This window comes from Anarrhichthys ocellatus, unplaced genomic scaffold (assembly GCF_004355925.1).
Source record: "Anarrhichthys ocellatus isolate YVR2014 unplaced genomic scaffold, GSC_Weel_1.0 scaffold1199, whole genome shotgun sequence".
Lineage (NCBI taxonomy): Eukaryota > Metazoa > Chordata > Actinopteri > Perciformes > Anarhichadidae > Anarrhichthys > Anarrhichthys ocellatus.
The window spans coordinates 1-12,689 of NW_022281173.1; the positions used below are offsets into that span (position 1 = coordinate 1).

The window sequence follows — 12,689 nt, forward strand, 5'->3', positions numbered from 1 at the left end:
GGAACGTATTGAGAGAGTGAAACTGCAGCACAGCTACAAGACGCTTTTGAAACAGCCCCCCCCCCCCCCTGAAACTTCCCCGTCTCAAAATGCTGGTTTCACAGAACCAGCTTCGGCAGCGGGATGCGAACCTTTCCTGTTCAGACCGAGACGTCACAAAAACCAGCCGCATGGATCGGATGTAGGCTAATCTGTGTTAAGGAAACCAGCCCTATGAGTCCAAACACCTGCACAGTCCACCTGGATTAAAGATTATCAATAACAAACGACAAAAAAACAAAACAACGCACGTACAAAGTTATCAAAATAACATTCATATAAATAATTTAAATAGCTATGCTAAAGCTAAAGTCTTTGCCAAGAGTTTAAACGGCCAAAGATAACTGGTGATAATGTGCTGTACAATTTGGGGAACAGATTTTGGAATTTTGAGGATGACAGGCAATTGACACACAAATCATTTCCCCCCCCACAACCGCACAATTAAAACATTAAGTTTGGACTTTCGACAGATATTTGCCGTTAAAATGTCGATGTCCAGCCCTCTTCTGGAAGGCCCAGGGAGCTGGGGATGAGTCCTAAATCTAGAGGCCCACGTGCTCCTCCTCTCCTCCCGCATCTAACCGTCCCCCAAAACCTGCGATAGGTCGCCAAAGTCACAGTCAAACAGTTCACTGATGCCCTCGTGGTCCTCCAGTCCAAAGTGGTAGTCGTGACTGTGAGGGGGGGACAGGTTGATGAAACCGTCCAGTGGGAGAGGAATGCCATCTGCATTCAGGAAGTCCGAGGAGGAGAGGGGCGAGAGGTCGAAATCGGGCATGTCTCCGAGGCCGGAGAACGGGTCCCCTCCCAGCAGCGATTCTGTTGCGGAAAGTGGAATGTCAAAAAAATAAACACTGGAAGCACAGTCCACGTTTGTTTGATCAATAACTAATCCGCCAATTAACACACAGAACGTGCATGAACGTGTTGAGAACGTAAACAATGGCTGCATGCCATTCAGGTGAGGCAGTTTTCAGGTACCGTCTTGTGCATGCACACTCATTGGCATGGCGTTCCTGAGAAACTCAAATAAAGCACAACCATTGTTCACAATAATAGTAATGCCTGAAGCTTTATTGCTCTGTGGCTTCAGCACACTCTTCGTTACGTCAGACGTACTTTTTGTGACGTGAATCGCTTGGCGACATAAGAAGCGGGGAGGTGACCGGGCAACCTGTTGCTGAACTTGGTTTTGAAAATCAAAAACAACTAAACCCATGAAAACGCCGAGCGTGCAGGAGCTGCACACAACTCAACAGGAGTTGAAATAAACGCAAAATAATGTAGCGTAGGAATCAGCGCTGGGGTTAGCATGCTAGGCTAACTAGCTTCCACTTCTTAAGTGGAACACACTCTCCACAGCGCGATGCTTCATCCCAAATGTTTAACCACCAACTGTACATGACCAACACTGTGTGCTCTCGCTTAAAACGTTTTTATTTTGGCCTGCACCTGTACCCAACTGGGGTTGGATGGACTATGGAATGTAAACTTTATTAAGAGTCTTCATGTACTGTACATACATGCATTTTAGGAGCAGTAGTTTGCTGCACCCTGGGAACAAGTTGAGGTTAAGCACCTCGATCAAGGGGACATGCAGACAGTAGGAGCCGGGGATCGAACCGCCAATCTTGTGGTAGATTCTCAACTCTCAACACCTTTTCAGGGTAGTAAGCAGCAGAGTGACTTGAGTGGCGTATATTGATACTTTTTAATTGTAATTGAGGAAATTCAATAAATGTACATTTATTTACTGAGAAACGTGAACACTCACCTGCGTCGCCACCTAACACCAGTGATGAGGGGTCCTGCCGGGAGGCTGCCGTCACGGTGGAGGACATGGACGCTGGCGACGACGAACCCTCGTCTAGCTCCGCTGCAGAGGTTCTGGCTTGCGACTGGTCCGTGGGTTGTGTGGGAGGCGGGACCAGGGATGGGTCGGCATCGGGACTGGAGGGACTGCTTCCTGTCACGGGGCTGCAGACGCCGGAGCTGTCCTCTGGACAGAGGAAGACGTCAATCGCACCACGTGTGCTCTTCAGCGACACCTGGTAACCCTGAGAGACGAAGAGAAGACGTTTTCACTAACTTAACATTTAATGATAATCAATGAATTTGATGTAACTCAACATTGCACTGTTTTAATAAAAGACAGTGTAGAATAAAGTGCTCTAAATTACAAAATAAATGGAATTAAATTTAGCCATTATTGTCGAATTCCTCTGTTTTTTGGATGACCAACTCCCTCAAATTGCATCCGCATTTTGGATTTCAAAATCCGAGATTCCGTCCCTCGTTTTTCGCATTCGCAGAAATCCTGAGGCCCTTTAAACATTCCAAGGCTCGTTACCTTGCTGGGTTCTGAAACTTGCATCTGGGTCTCTGGTGGCGCTCTGATCACCATGACCAGCTGGTCCGGGGAATCGAAGGACTTCTTCAAGTCCTGGCAGCGCACGTAGCCCAGCGTGACGAACACAACAGTGAAGGAATACAACACAGCAGCATGTGGGGGGCATTCCAAGACTGCAACACGGTCTTAAAAAAAATAAATAAAACGCTTCGCTGGCTAAATTGAAATAGTCACTTAAAGTGGTTGAAAGGATATTTCTTGTTCGGCGGGTCCTCTGTGAGCAGTCGGAGCTGTAGGTTGCATTTGGAAATGAGCTCGTCCAGCTGCTCCTCAGCGTCTGTGAGGTCACACACCTCTCTTTGCAACTCCTTATGGCGGGAAACCAACGCCGCATCAACGCGATTACCACTGCAGGGGAAGACGGCATGTAAATATTAAGAGGGGAAAAAAAGAAGATGTTTATGGACCACAAACACAACATACCAGCCACTTTTTTATGTGCTTGTATTCGAGCTTGTAGTGTTTCAATTGTCTATGTTTCAAACACCAATTTCATGTTGTGGAATGTATTCTCTATTCACACTCACAGCCATTGGATGTTGTTCTTGGACTTCTTGGAGATGAGCTGAATTCCCTCCAGGACATTGGTGATGTCGTAGATGCGTCTCTTCTGGACGTCCAAGACCTGCGAGGCCCAGTTCAGATCCACCACGCCGTCAGCCGACTGGGACAACAGGTTCAGAAAGCGCTTGGTGGTCAGGTTCAAGGAGGTGTCGTAGCGGGACTTCTCCGTCGTGGTTCGAGGAACTGGAAAGAAAGGGCGCACATGTGGGTTAAAAAAAAAATTCTGCTTTCAGCCACAACTTGGAGAAATGTTTGTGTGCTACTTTTTTAAAGCTTTTCACACTAAACGTCCAAGGAATTAACTCTATTATAGGATTTGAATAGAGTTATATGGATGTAGTGCTCACGTATTGCTTCTGAAAAATCAGTGGATCAAGCTGAAAGTGTGTGAGTGTGTGTGTGTGTGTACCTCTGGGAGGAGCAGGTGTGGAGGGTGGTGCTTGGCCTATGGACGGTCGAGTTGTGCTGACGTACTGATGGTCACTGTCCAGGTCCAACTTCCTCTTTACCTGAAGAGATACAAATGGGTGTAACGATGATGTAATTACTATGAATTGAGAAGATGGAAGTGAAAACTACTGAATAAATGAAAGCCACTGCTGAACGAAAAGCAGTGTCTTGGAGCAACGGGTGGATGGACTTACACAGCTTTGTCATGTGTGTAGAAGCACGTTCGCGGAAACAACTCAACATAATATATTTAAGCACATCTCCTCGTCTTCTCTCCCCCCCCCCAACCTTACCGGAGGTCTTCCCAGAGCTGGTCGTCTCTTGTCCTGGGTCCCCACGTCGACAGGGCCCTGCGGCGTGGCGAACAGCAGGATCTCCCCCGTGCTGGTGGGGGCGACGGCCGGGTTGAGTCCCTCATTGCTGGGGCTGGTGATGATCACTATCTGGTGGTTCTCGCTCAGGTCGATGCCCCCAGAGTTCAGCAGAGTCTCAAAGTCAGCCAACAGATCCTCCGATGTCTGCCCTGTTATCAGAGTCTCTGACATTGCGGTGTGTCCCCGGGGTAACCCTCTTCACTGGACTTCAGGGGCGAGCTGAGGTGCTGCAAGTTTGAGTATCAACACCCACTTGGATTTGCTGTAGTCCGTGAATTTAAGGAACAATGATGAAACCGTTTGAAAGTTTGTTTGCAGGCGTTTACAGGCAGCTTGGACATGTCTTTAAAAAGTTACCCCTTCCCTATTGTACATCTTATTGCTTATAAAATAAATTTTAAAAAAAGCTACAAATGCATTATAAACAACAATATCACTTAAACGTAAATGATAACCTATTGTAAGCTAACTGCTGAAAAAACAATATTGGGCTGGTGGTGAAACGGCAGCACAGGATGTTCTGCCAAACAGGAAATTTGGCCAATAAAAGACTATTGCTAAACACCAAAACATTCCAGCTCGAAGCCTCGGGGCTCAGCCGCTGATATGTTAGCAAAGAAAGAGTCGCGAATTCGGCCGTGGCTGCTGTAAACGCTGCGGGTTAGCGAGCTAGCAAGCTAGTCTTTTGTTTTCATCTCTCCTGTCAGTAACGTGACAGTAGAGCCGCGAGGCCTGGCCACACTGCCCTTAACACAACGACCAGCCCTGCTAACACAGCTAGCTCGTGTCCTCACAACAAAGACCGACACAAGTTCACAAACAACCAAGTGCAGCCCACAAACTAGCTATTTAAGTCAACAAAACATAATGTATCCTTACACCTCAGACGGGAGTCTGTTAAATGGCTATTAAAACTTTATAGCAGCACTCCAGAAGTGAGCTATCGAAATAAAATATCTGCGACGCAAACCACATCACCACAAGTCCAAACGCATTTTTGGGAGTACACGTGATGAAGCGACAGTTAGCTCAGCGGAGTATAACGCGATATCGTTACATATGAAAATATAGGGCGGATTAGCATGCTAGCTGAGTTACTAGCCGAAATTCTTTATCCCCCTCGTTTTGTTGGGGCACGCAGGAAGCAGTCGGACAAAACTGGAAATGTAAGGAATAAACCGGTGAAATAAAAGCGTTTCTTTAAAACAGCAGCCGCCAGTCCGTCGGTTGCTCACACCGGGCGCGGTCCATTTATAAAAGCGCCGTTCCGACCCCGTTAACGGCTGTTATTGTTGTTATTGTCCCAGCTGATCTACATCTAAACAAGACTCGGACAGTTTTCGCGCGAAATCTTTTTGCCGCGAAATCGGCACGTGCTTCAATGCGACGGTTACCATTGGTCGAAAAGCAGCACTTTCCATGGGGCAGGACAGACGGTCTCTGATTGGTGGAAACTGTTGTCTGTCATTTTATCGAGCGGAGATTCATCGATACGAAGATGCATTCAAGTCCCACAAAAAAAAACGTCACGTTAGTTTTGTTGTCTTATCTTAATTGCTAACACGTAAGCGTAAAATGTTTCTCATTAAAACTATTGTGACTGACATTACTCAAAACTCAAGTGTGTCGCACCCTATTTAACTAAGTGACACGTGAGAAAATGTTATTTGGAGTGACGCATAAACCTTAACCGTGATGTCTTGATGGCCTCTGACAAACAAACATGCTCTTCCTCCTGTCGGTAAGTATTTGCTAAACCCCCGTCTGTCCTTTGCTGACATTTATTAGGAAAACGTTTGCCTCCAAATACTTCGTCTGAGTGTTTCCTGTGATCGAGGGGGCGCATCTCAACAGGCAGCCCCTGCTAGTCGAGCGCCTATCGCGCAGAAAGAGGAGCTGCAAGATGGCGCAAGCAATATTTGAAGTGCTTGAAGGTAGGCATAATTTGTTAGTAACCACGTAATTACAGCTAGAATGAAACGCGAGTGAGTTTTAAACAAGGCCAATACACCAGGACCGTTTCGATGTGAATACAAGTAACTTTAAAACGACATGAATGCGCCTAGTTTAGTTATAACAATGAAAACATACCAGAGGGGGGAGTGACTGACTGTAAACAAACACACAGATTGATTGTTGCTCAGACCTTAAGGACAACCTACGACTGTGAGTCGTTTTAATTATACTGCAGCCAGGCCATACAATGATGTGTTCCCCTCTTGCTATTCAGACTGCATATTTGACATTTTAGCAGGAGGCCCTTTTGATGACAACACTGTATTGTTGCTATAGTAGGCCTTCTATAAGGGCTAATACTGTGTCTGTATTAGTCGATAATGAATTTACAGCGACCCATATTAGTTTCCTGAAGTATTTATTATTATAATTAGATTTGTATAGATTTGTTTCCCTAAATACATCATAAGGTCAATACAGCATAAGTAGAGCTGAAGTAGTTGGAGGAAACACGATACAAAGATGGTCATCTTGACTTAAAACATGCACTATTCTTTCATGTTACATCGGAAGGTCAACCAGACTGTGAGCGAAGAGATGCTTCCTGTTGAAAAATGTACATTAACAAGAAGCAAGTCTTCCCTTCCATCTTCATATTTTCATAGTTTTAGTGAAACATACAAGCATTATACGTGCCTAGAATCTCCACCCTCCTCTTCTTCCTCCTCAGGCATGGACAACCAGACCGTGTTGGCGGTCCAGTCTCTGCTGGACGGCCAAGTTGGAGTTCCTGACCCGAACAATCAGAATGTCTCCGGGACGTCCACCATACAGTCTATGGGTATGTACAGCAGATACAGCAAATGACAGCTGAGTTCAAACCAAACAATCAACTACAGAATGAAGAATAAAAAAAACAAAAGTTTTTTTTTTTTTTTTATGCACTTATATTTGGATTAATTTATTTACTCGGCTAGTCACATGCAGCAATTAATACTTGTTCACTTACAGCGCTTACCTTTATCTCCCTGATGTTATGGCATTGCAACTTGTGTTTGTGTCACATATTTTTAAAATATGCACAGCTGTTTTGCTATGACTGTATAGAACAATCCCTTCATAATTGAGCTTCATTGTGGCGGAAGGGTTTGTGTCTCCCGTGTGACCATGGGAGCTGTGCTGCAGTTGGAGGGTATCAGGTCCTGGTACGGGTCTCACAAGGCAAACTGGTCCCGGATGAGCGGCAAGATTAGAGAGTGATCCTGGCTGTGTTGTTTCTACACTGCCCCGCTTTCATGATGCAGTAATCATTGAGGCTTTTTTTTTCTGATCAAGATAATGACATGCTGGAGATTATCGCCTCGGCATACCTCAAACGTTCTCATGTTTGTCCTCCATACAGACGACGAGGACGTGTTCCTGTGTGGGAAGTGTAAGAAACAGTTCAATTCTCTGCCGGCCTTCATGATGCACAAGAGGGAGCAGTGCCAGTCCAGCGTCCCCTCCCTGTCCACAGTGTCCTTGGCCTCCACCAATGCCTACACACCGGTCCCCTCAATCAGCTCTGGACCACAGACCCCGGCCAACAGACAGGTGAGGGTAGTTAGGGTGTTTTAATGTGGGTGATTGATAAAAGTGAGTTTGAGCCACTGAATGGGGAATCAGTTTAGTAGGTAAAGTCATATGTTGTTAGTTTAACTGTGAACTTGCAGTAACCTGTCATAAATTAATGCATATGTGGAGACAAAGGAGGAAGAATAAAGGCATCTTAGAAATATGTTTGAATGTACGTAAAAGCAGTGAGAGCAGGACTATTAGAAGAAAAAAAAGAATTACTCGGCACATGTTAAGATAAAACCATACAGTAACATTAATTGTGCTTTCTGAGACTACGGCACACATTTATCATTCCCCACTGAGATGACAGTATTTAGCAAAGTGGGTAAGAGAACCATACATTTCTACACCAACATGCATGCTTTCTCACTTGTGTGTGTTCCTATTACTCTCCTGTTTGCGTAACACTCCCCCGCTTACACATCAGGTATCCACCTACATCACGGTACCCCCCTCCCCTCTGACACACACTCTGGTCCAGGGCAACGTGCTGGTCAGCGACGATGTCCTCATGTCGGCTATCTCAGCCTTCACCTCCGTCGACCAGCCTATGGCCCCCATGCAGACGCCTGTACAGGTAATACGCCGCAACATTACACGTTAGATTTGAAGCCGCCAAAATGACCAAATGTGTGAGGCGATCCAGAGCAAATTCCTGGCAGCTGAAAATGTCAATTTTGTACAATATACTGTACATAGAATATGTACGTATATTTTTTGCTGCACTATTATCTAATCTATGTGCTTCCCTTGCTGTATTGCAGAGTAACCTGAGCATGCACACAGCTGGTGTATCATACCTGCAGCATCACCACCACCACCATCACCATCATCATCACCATCACCAGCAGCAGCAACAACAACAGCAGCAGCAACAACAACAACAGCAGCAACAACAGCAACAACAACAACAACAGCAACAGCAGCAGCAGCAACAACAACAACAACAACAACAACAACAACAACAACAACAACAACAACAACAACAACAACAGCAACAGCAGCAGCAGCAACAGCAGCAACAACAACAACAGCAGCAACAGCATTCCTCCCTCCCCCTGCCCTCCGGGCAAACACCGGCCCACCCCCTGCCAGCTGGACAGCCCGCCCAGCAGCCGCTCTCCTCGCAGGTCCCAGCGAGCCACAGCAACTCAGTGGTCCAGGTGTACAGCGCACTGCCCCATATGGGTGGGGGCGGTGGCGCAGAGATCCACACATTGGGTCTGCAGCCTTTTCATCCTGTACAAGTGAGTAGAACACTTTTTGTGACACTTAATTCCAGACTTTGTGGTTCGAAGACGAAGCACTGAGTCCGTTGCGTCTCCCTCAGGTGCCAAGTCAGTGCGTGGAGAGCCAGCCATACACGACCCCTCCCGTCTACAGCCCCGGGAAGCAGGGCGCCAAAACAAAGACCTGCAGCATCACCACCAACCTGACGGAGCTGGACGACTTCGAAAAGGTCATCATCCCCAAACGATCCAGGAGCAGCAAAAAAAGCTCGGATGGAGCCACAGGTGTGTGTGAAGGGAAAAAATAAAAGTCGCAAGTTTGACTTTTCTGAAAGGAAGTTTTGGACCGAACACTATTTATTTATTTACCATTTATGATGTTCTGTGCTTTCACAAACTCTTTACAAAAACAAAAAAACATCATGAAGGAAAATGATTTGAAACATTTAGATTAGATCTAATACATTATAAATACTACTACTGCTACTGTCACAGCTTCCACCTCTAAGGAAAACACATTCATGCATACTACTATTGTTAAATGAGTTTAAAAAAACTAAAATCAAAGTATTGATTGATTAATGAAACTGTTCATGACCACATAAAGATGATCGTAAGATCAATATTCATTCCCTCAATTTCACTCCTCAGCAGAGCAGTTGAAAGGAAAAGTCCCAAAGCTGAAGTGTAATTTCTGCGACAAAATCTTCTCGAAAAACTTTGATCTTCAGCAGCACATTAGAAGGTGAGTTACTGGCCAGCATGATGAGACCGTACCCATCTGAAAAAGAGACTTTCACCCAGAAAAAAAAAGGTTCTCCTTTCCCTTCCAGTAACTCATTCTCTCTTTCTACAGTCACACAGGAGAGAAACCATTTCAGTGCATCGTCTGTGGCCGAGCTTTTGCCCAAAAGTCCAACGTGAAGAAACACATGCAGACACACAAGGTTCTGATTAGTTTGTGGTAATACCTCTTTTTCAAAAGTGTGTAACCCACGTCACCTGTGACACACAGAGTAGGAAAGGCTCCCTTGCTTTGAAAGTAACGCATTGCTACTTCTGTATCGCAAGCTAGTTAGCCTAAAATGCTAACGTTTACAGCGTACGTTAGAGGTCACAAACAAAATGTGTTGGTTTTTTTTCTTTTATGCTTTCGGTTTTGAAAGCTGAAAAAAGAGAGACCGCGCTTCAAACTCTCCGTATGCTCCATGTACACGTGGAAAAATCGTTCGGTTGCTAAGCTATGATTGGACAATGACCGTCTGGGGGGGAAGGGTTTAGCATAAAATAGTTAATTACCATGATGGTAAAACGTATCGTAAAGAATGTCCTTTGATTATTATTTTCATGAGATGTGAACGCAGCATAGTGCCAACACAGTAAGAACAACAACTCTTTATCTTAAAGGTGTGGCCTATGGGTGTGGCCAGCACAGTGTCCAGATTACCAATCACAGTAAAGGTGGTACCAATGTCGTCCAATGAGGAGGAGGCGGGCGGGGAGCTGCAGCAGCAGCAAGGTGAACCGGAGGAGGATGGGTCACAGCAGCAGAACTGTCAAACACAAACAGAGGAAGAGGTAGTTCAAACAGGTAATATACATAATATCTGTTTACCATATTCATGATATGTAACATGCTGATGAACAATACACTCAGCCGCCTGATTATTAGGTACACCTTGTTAAAACTATACATTAGCCCGCAGTAAATGCTGCCTTCGTGTCCTACGTGATTGCTGGATCTAATTATAAAAGCAATGACGGCTACTGATCCAGCATCAGATTTACAGCTGCAGCCCTTACAGCGAGATACAATGCCTGATTACAGAAGCTCCGGTGGAATTGGAGGAGAGTGCGGCTGAGGCTCTGGCTGATCCGGAGTGCGGCCGAGGGGAGGCCACGCAGAACGGGCATCCTCAGGTACAGATCCAGGTGCAGTCCAACCAGGACCAGCAGTGCCAAGCTCAGACCAAACAAATAGTTGTAATAGACAGCTCCTACCAGTGCCAGTTCTGCGCCAGCAAGTTTAAGACCTACTTCCAGCTCAAGTCTCACCTGACTCAGCACAAAGGGGAGCAGGTGAGGGCAGAGTCCATATGTTTGCTTACTTCTTTGTCTCCTTTTTTTGGGGATTTTATTTCTTACATGGCAAGATTTATTAACCACAGTCACTCACCCCACAGGTTTACAAGTGTGTGTTGAAGTCCTGCTCCCAGACCTTCCATAAGTTGGATCAGTTCCTGGAGCACATCAGGACGCACCAGGAGCAGCTGACCTACCGCTGCCACCTCTGCAGCAAGGTGTTCCCCTCGCTGTTCGAACTGGGAGTCCACCAGTACTCCCACTGCTTCTGCCCGCAGCAGAGCACACGCAAGGAAACCAGCATCTACAGGTCGGCTCGATCGCTCACAGTTGTGTTGACTCCGTATTAATTATAGCAGAATAGAAGGACCAACGCTGGCATCCTGAAGTTGGTTGGTACATCATTATTATCCCAAACAAACCCCCCCCCTTTTTTTTTTTATTCTTGCATTTCACCTCAGGTGTGTCAAGTGCCAAAGCCGATATTCTACCCAGGAAGCACTGGAACAGCATCTATTGACTGCCTCGCACAACTTTCCCTGCCCCCACTGTCAAAAGGTACGAGTGTCCCGTGCTTAATATCTTCCGGGCTTTTACCTTTTCATGTCACATTGTAAGACCTCGGCGCGGTGTCTGATCCGTTCTGTTGCTGGCCGGCAGGTTTTCCCGTGCGAGAGGTACTTCAGACGCCACCTCCCCACTCACGGCATTGGAGGGAGGTTCAAGTGCCAGATCTGCAAGAAAGCCTTCAAGACGGAGCACTACCTCAAACTGCACACACGCATTCACTCAGGTCTGAAAGACTTTCAGAAAGCATTCTTTGTCCCCCTGACAATTATTTGTATGAAGACTTTATGCCAAGCCATGGGTCCACTGTGCTGGGTTCCGTAGCTAAGTCGAGGGCTGATGTGTTGATAGTCTTGCTGTCTCCTTGCTGTATATTCTCTATTGATTCTGATTTGTTTGAGTTTCCTCAGGCAGCTTTATTTCTAGTCTAACAACCCAGTTCTGCACTTTATTCCAGTCACACCAGAACATGTAGCTGCGACAGAAGGAATAAACTATCGTTAAAATAAGGAAGTGCTCAATAAAACTAATAAAAATAATAAGGCCTGAGTAAACTACCGATTAAACAAGCTGATGTGTCTCTGGCTACAATGTTAGCATTTGAATGCGTTGGAAGGATGTACAAATGGAAGAAGTTTGCCAGAGGAAACACTTCCGTGACATTCGCCCCCGATTGTCAATCGCATCATTTAGAAGTCGTTAATGAAAGTAAAGCTGAGAGTTTGATGCTGATCCCGTTTTCCAGGTGAAAAGCCATACAAATGCTCCCTCTGTGAGGCGACGTTCAACAGGAAGGACAAAGTGAAGCGACACATGCTCATCCATGAACCCTTCAAGAAATACAAGTGTCCGTTTAGGTGAGTCTCTCCGGTGGAAACAAGACCTGTTAGCTTATTTAACTTCCCTTGTTCCTACTTCATTCAAGCCTTTTCAACTTTCAACTTTTCTCACGTCTATCCTTCTTCTCCTTTGTCCTCCTCATTTGTGCTTTTCTGTTGGACTGTCTTACAGGTTATTTCATTTCATTGAATGCAATTTGTGTGTTTTTTTGTCATCAGGACACATGTGGGCTGCACCAAAGAATTCAACAGGCCAGACAAACTCAAGGCCCACATTCTGTCACATTCTGGTGAGTGAATATTACCAGTAATCATTTTCATCTGAACAAAGATGACGGAATATTGCTTGTGATATTGTCGTGATGTTGTAGAAATAATAAAAAGTCCTTTCCCACAAATAAGTGATCAGATTGACTACATTACATATTGGTGGTCACCCAGATGTGGAAATATTGCTGTTGGATGAATGACTTTTTTGTAGTCATACCTAAGACTTGACTGGACATCATAAGGGCATGTTTGCAGGGCCAATAGATTCAATAAAAAGATAGAAATATCA

The 12,689-nt window shown here is 45.5% G+C and overlaps 2 protein-coding genes across 2 annotated transcripts; one reads left to right on the forward strand and one right to left on the reverse strand.

Annotated features, from left to right (window-relative positions):
- Positions 1 to 16: 16 nt before the first annotated feature.
- e2f1 (E2F transcription factor 1) lies at positions 17 to 5,746 on the reverse strand. Its single transcript, XM_031839031.1, has 7 exons — positions 3,760 to 5,746; positions 3,426 to 3,525; positions 2,980 to 3,199; positions 2,648 to 2,800; positions 2,393 to 2,507; positions 1,817 to 2,099; positions 17 to 861 (listed from the first exon to the last, which is right to left on the reverse strand). Exons 1-7 carry the CDS (start codon positions 4,009 to 4,011, stop codon positions 620 to 622), a joined length of 1,365 nt encoding a protein of 454 aa, XP_031694891.1. The 5' UTR covers positions 4,012 to 5,746; the 3' UTR covers positions 17 to 619.
- On the forward strand, positions 5,703 to 12,649 carry LOC116377394 (zinc finger protein 341). Its single transcript, XM_031839032.1, has 16 exons — positions 5,703 to 5,774; positions 6,527 to 6,637; positions 7,199 to 7,389; positions 7,841 to 7,990; positions 8,178 to 8,305; positions 8,468 to 8,660; positions 8,744 to 8,927; positions 9,294 to 9,387; positions 9,499 to 9,589; positions 10,050 to 10,233; positions 10,471 to 10,721; positions 10,826 to 11,034; positions 11,186 to 11,282; positions 11,385 to 11,517; positions 12,037 to 12,148; positions 12,350 to 12,649. The coding sequence occupies exons 1-16, from the start codon at positions 5,744 to 5,746 to the stop codon at positions 12,426 to 12,428; spliced, it is 2,238 nt and encodes a 745-aa protein (XP_031694892.1). The 5' UTR covers positions 5,703 to 5,743; the 3' UTR covers positions 12,429 to 12,649.
- The last annotated feature ends 40 nt before the right edge of the window (positions 12,650 to 12,689 follow it).

Coding starts and splice junctions, on each gene's coding strand:
- e2f1 (XM_031839031.1), bottom strand. CDS start 4,011: ATGTCAGAGACTCTGATAACAGGGCAGACATCGGAGGATCTGTTGGCT. Junction 2,801..2,979: donor AAGAACAACATCCAATGGCT/GTGAGTGTGAAT, acceptor CTTCCCCTGCAG/TGGTAATCGCGTTGATGCGG. Junction 2,508..2,647: donor GAGGACCCGCCGAACAAGAA/ATATCCTTTCAA, acceptor TGTGTTCGTCAC/GCTGGGCTACGTGCGCTGCC.
- LOC116377394 (XM_031839032.1), top strand. CDS start 5,744: ATGGCGCAAGCAATATTTGAAGTGCTTGAAG. Junction 8,306..8,467: donor CAACAACAACAACAGCAGCA/ACAACAGCAACA, acceptor GCATTCCTCCCT/CCCCCTGCCCTCCGGGCAAA. Junction 11,035..11,185: donor AAGGAAACCAGCATCTACAG/GTCGGCTCGATC, acceptor ATTTCACCTCAG/GTGTGTCAAGTGCCAAAGCC.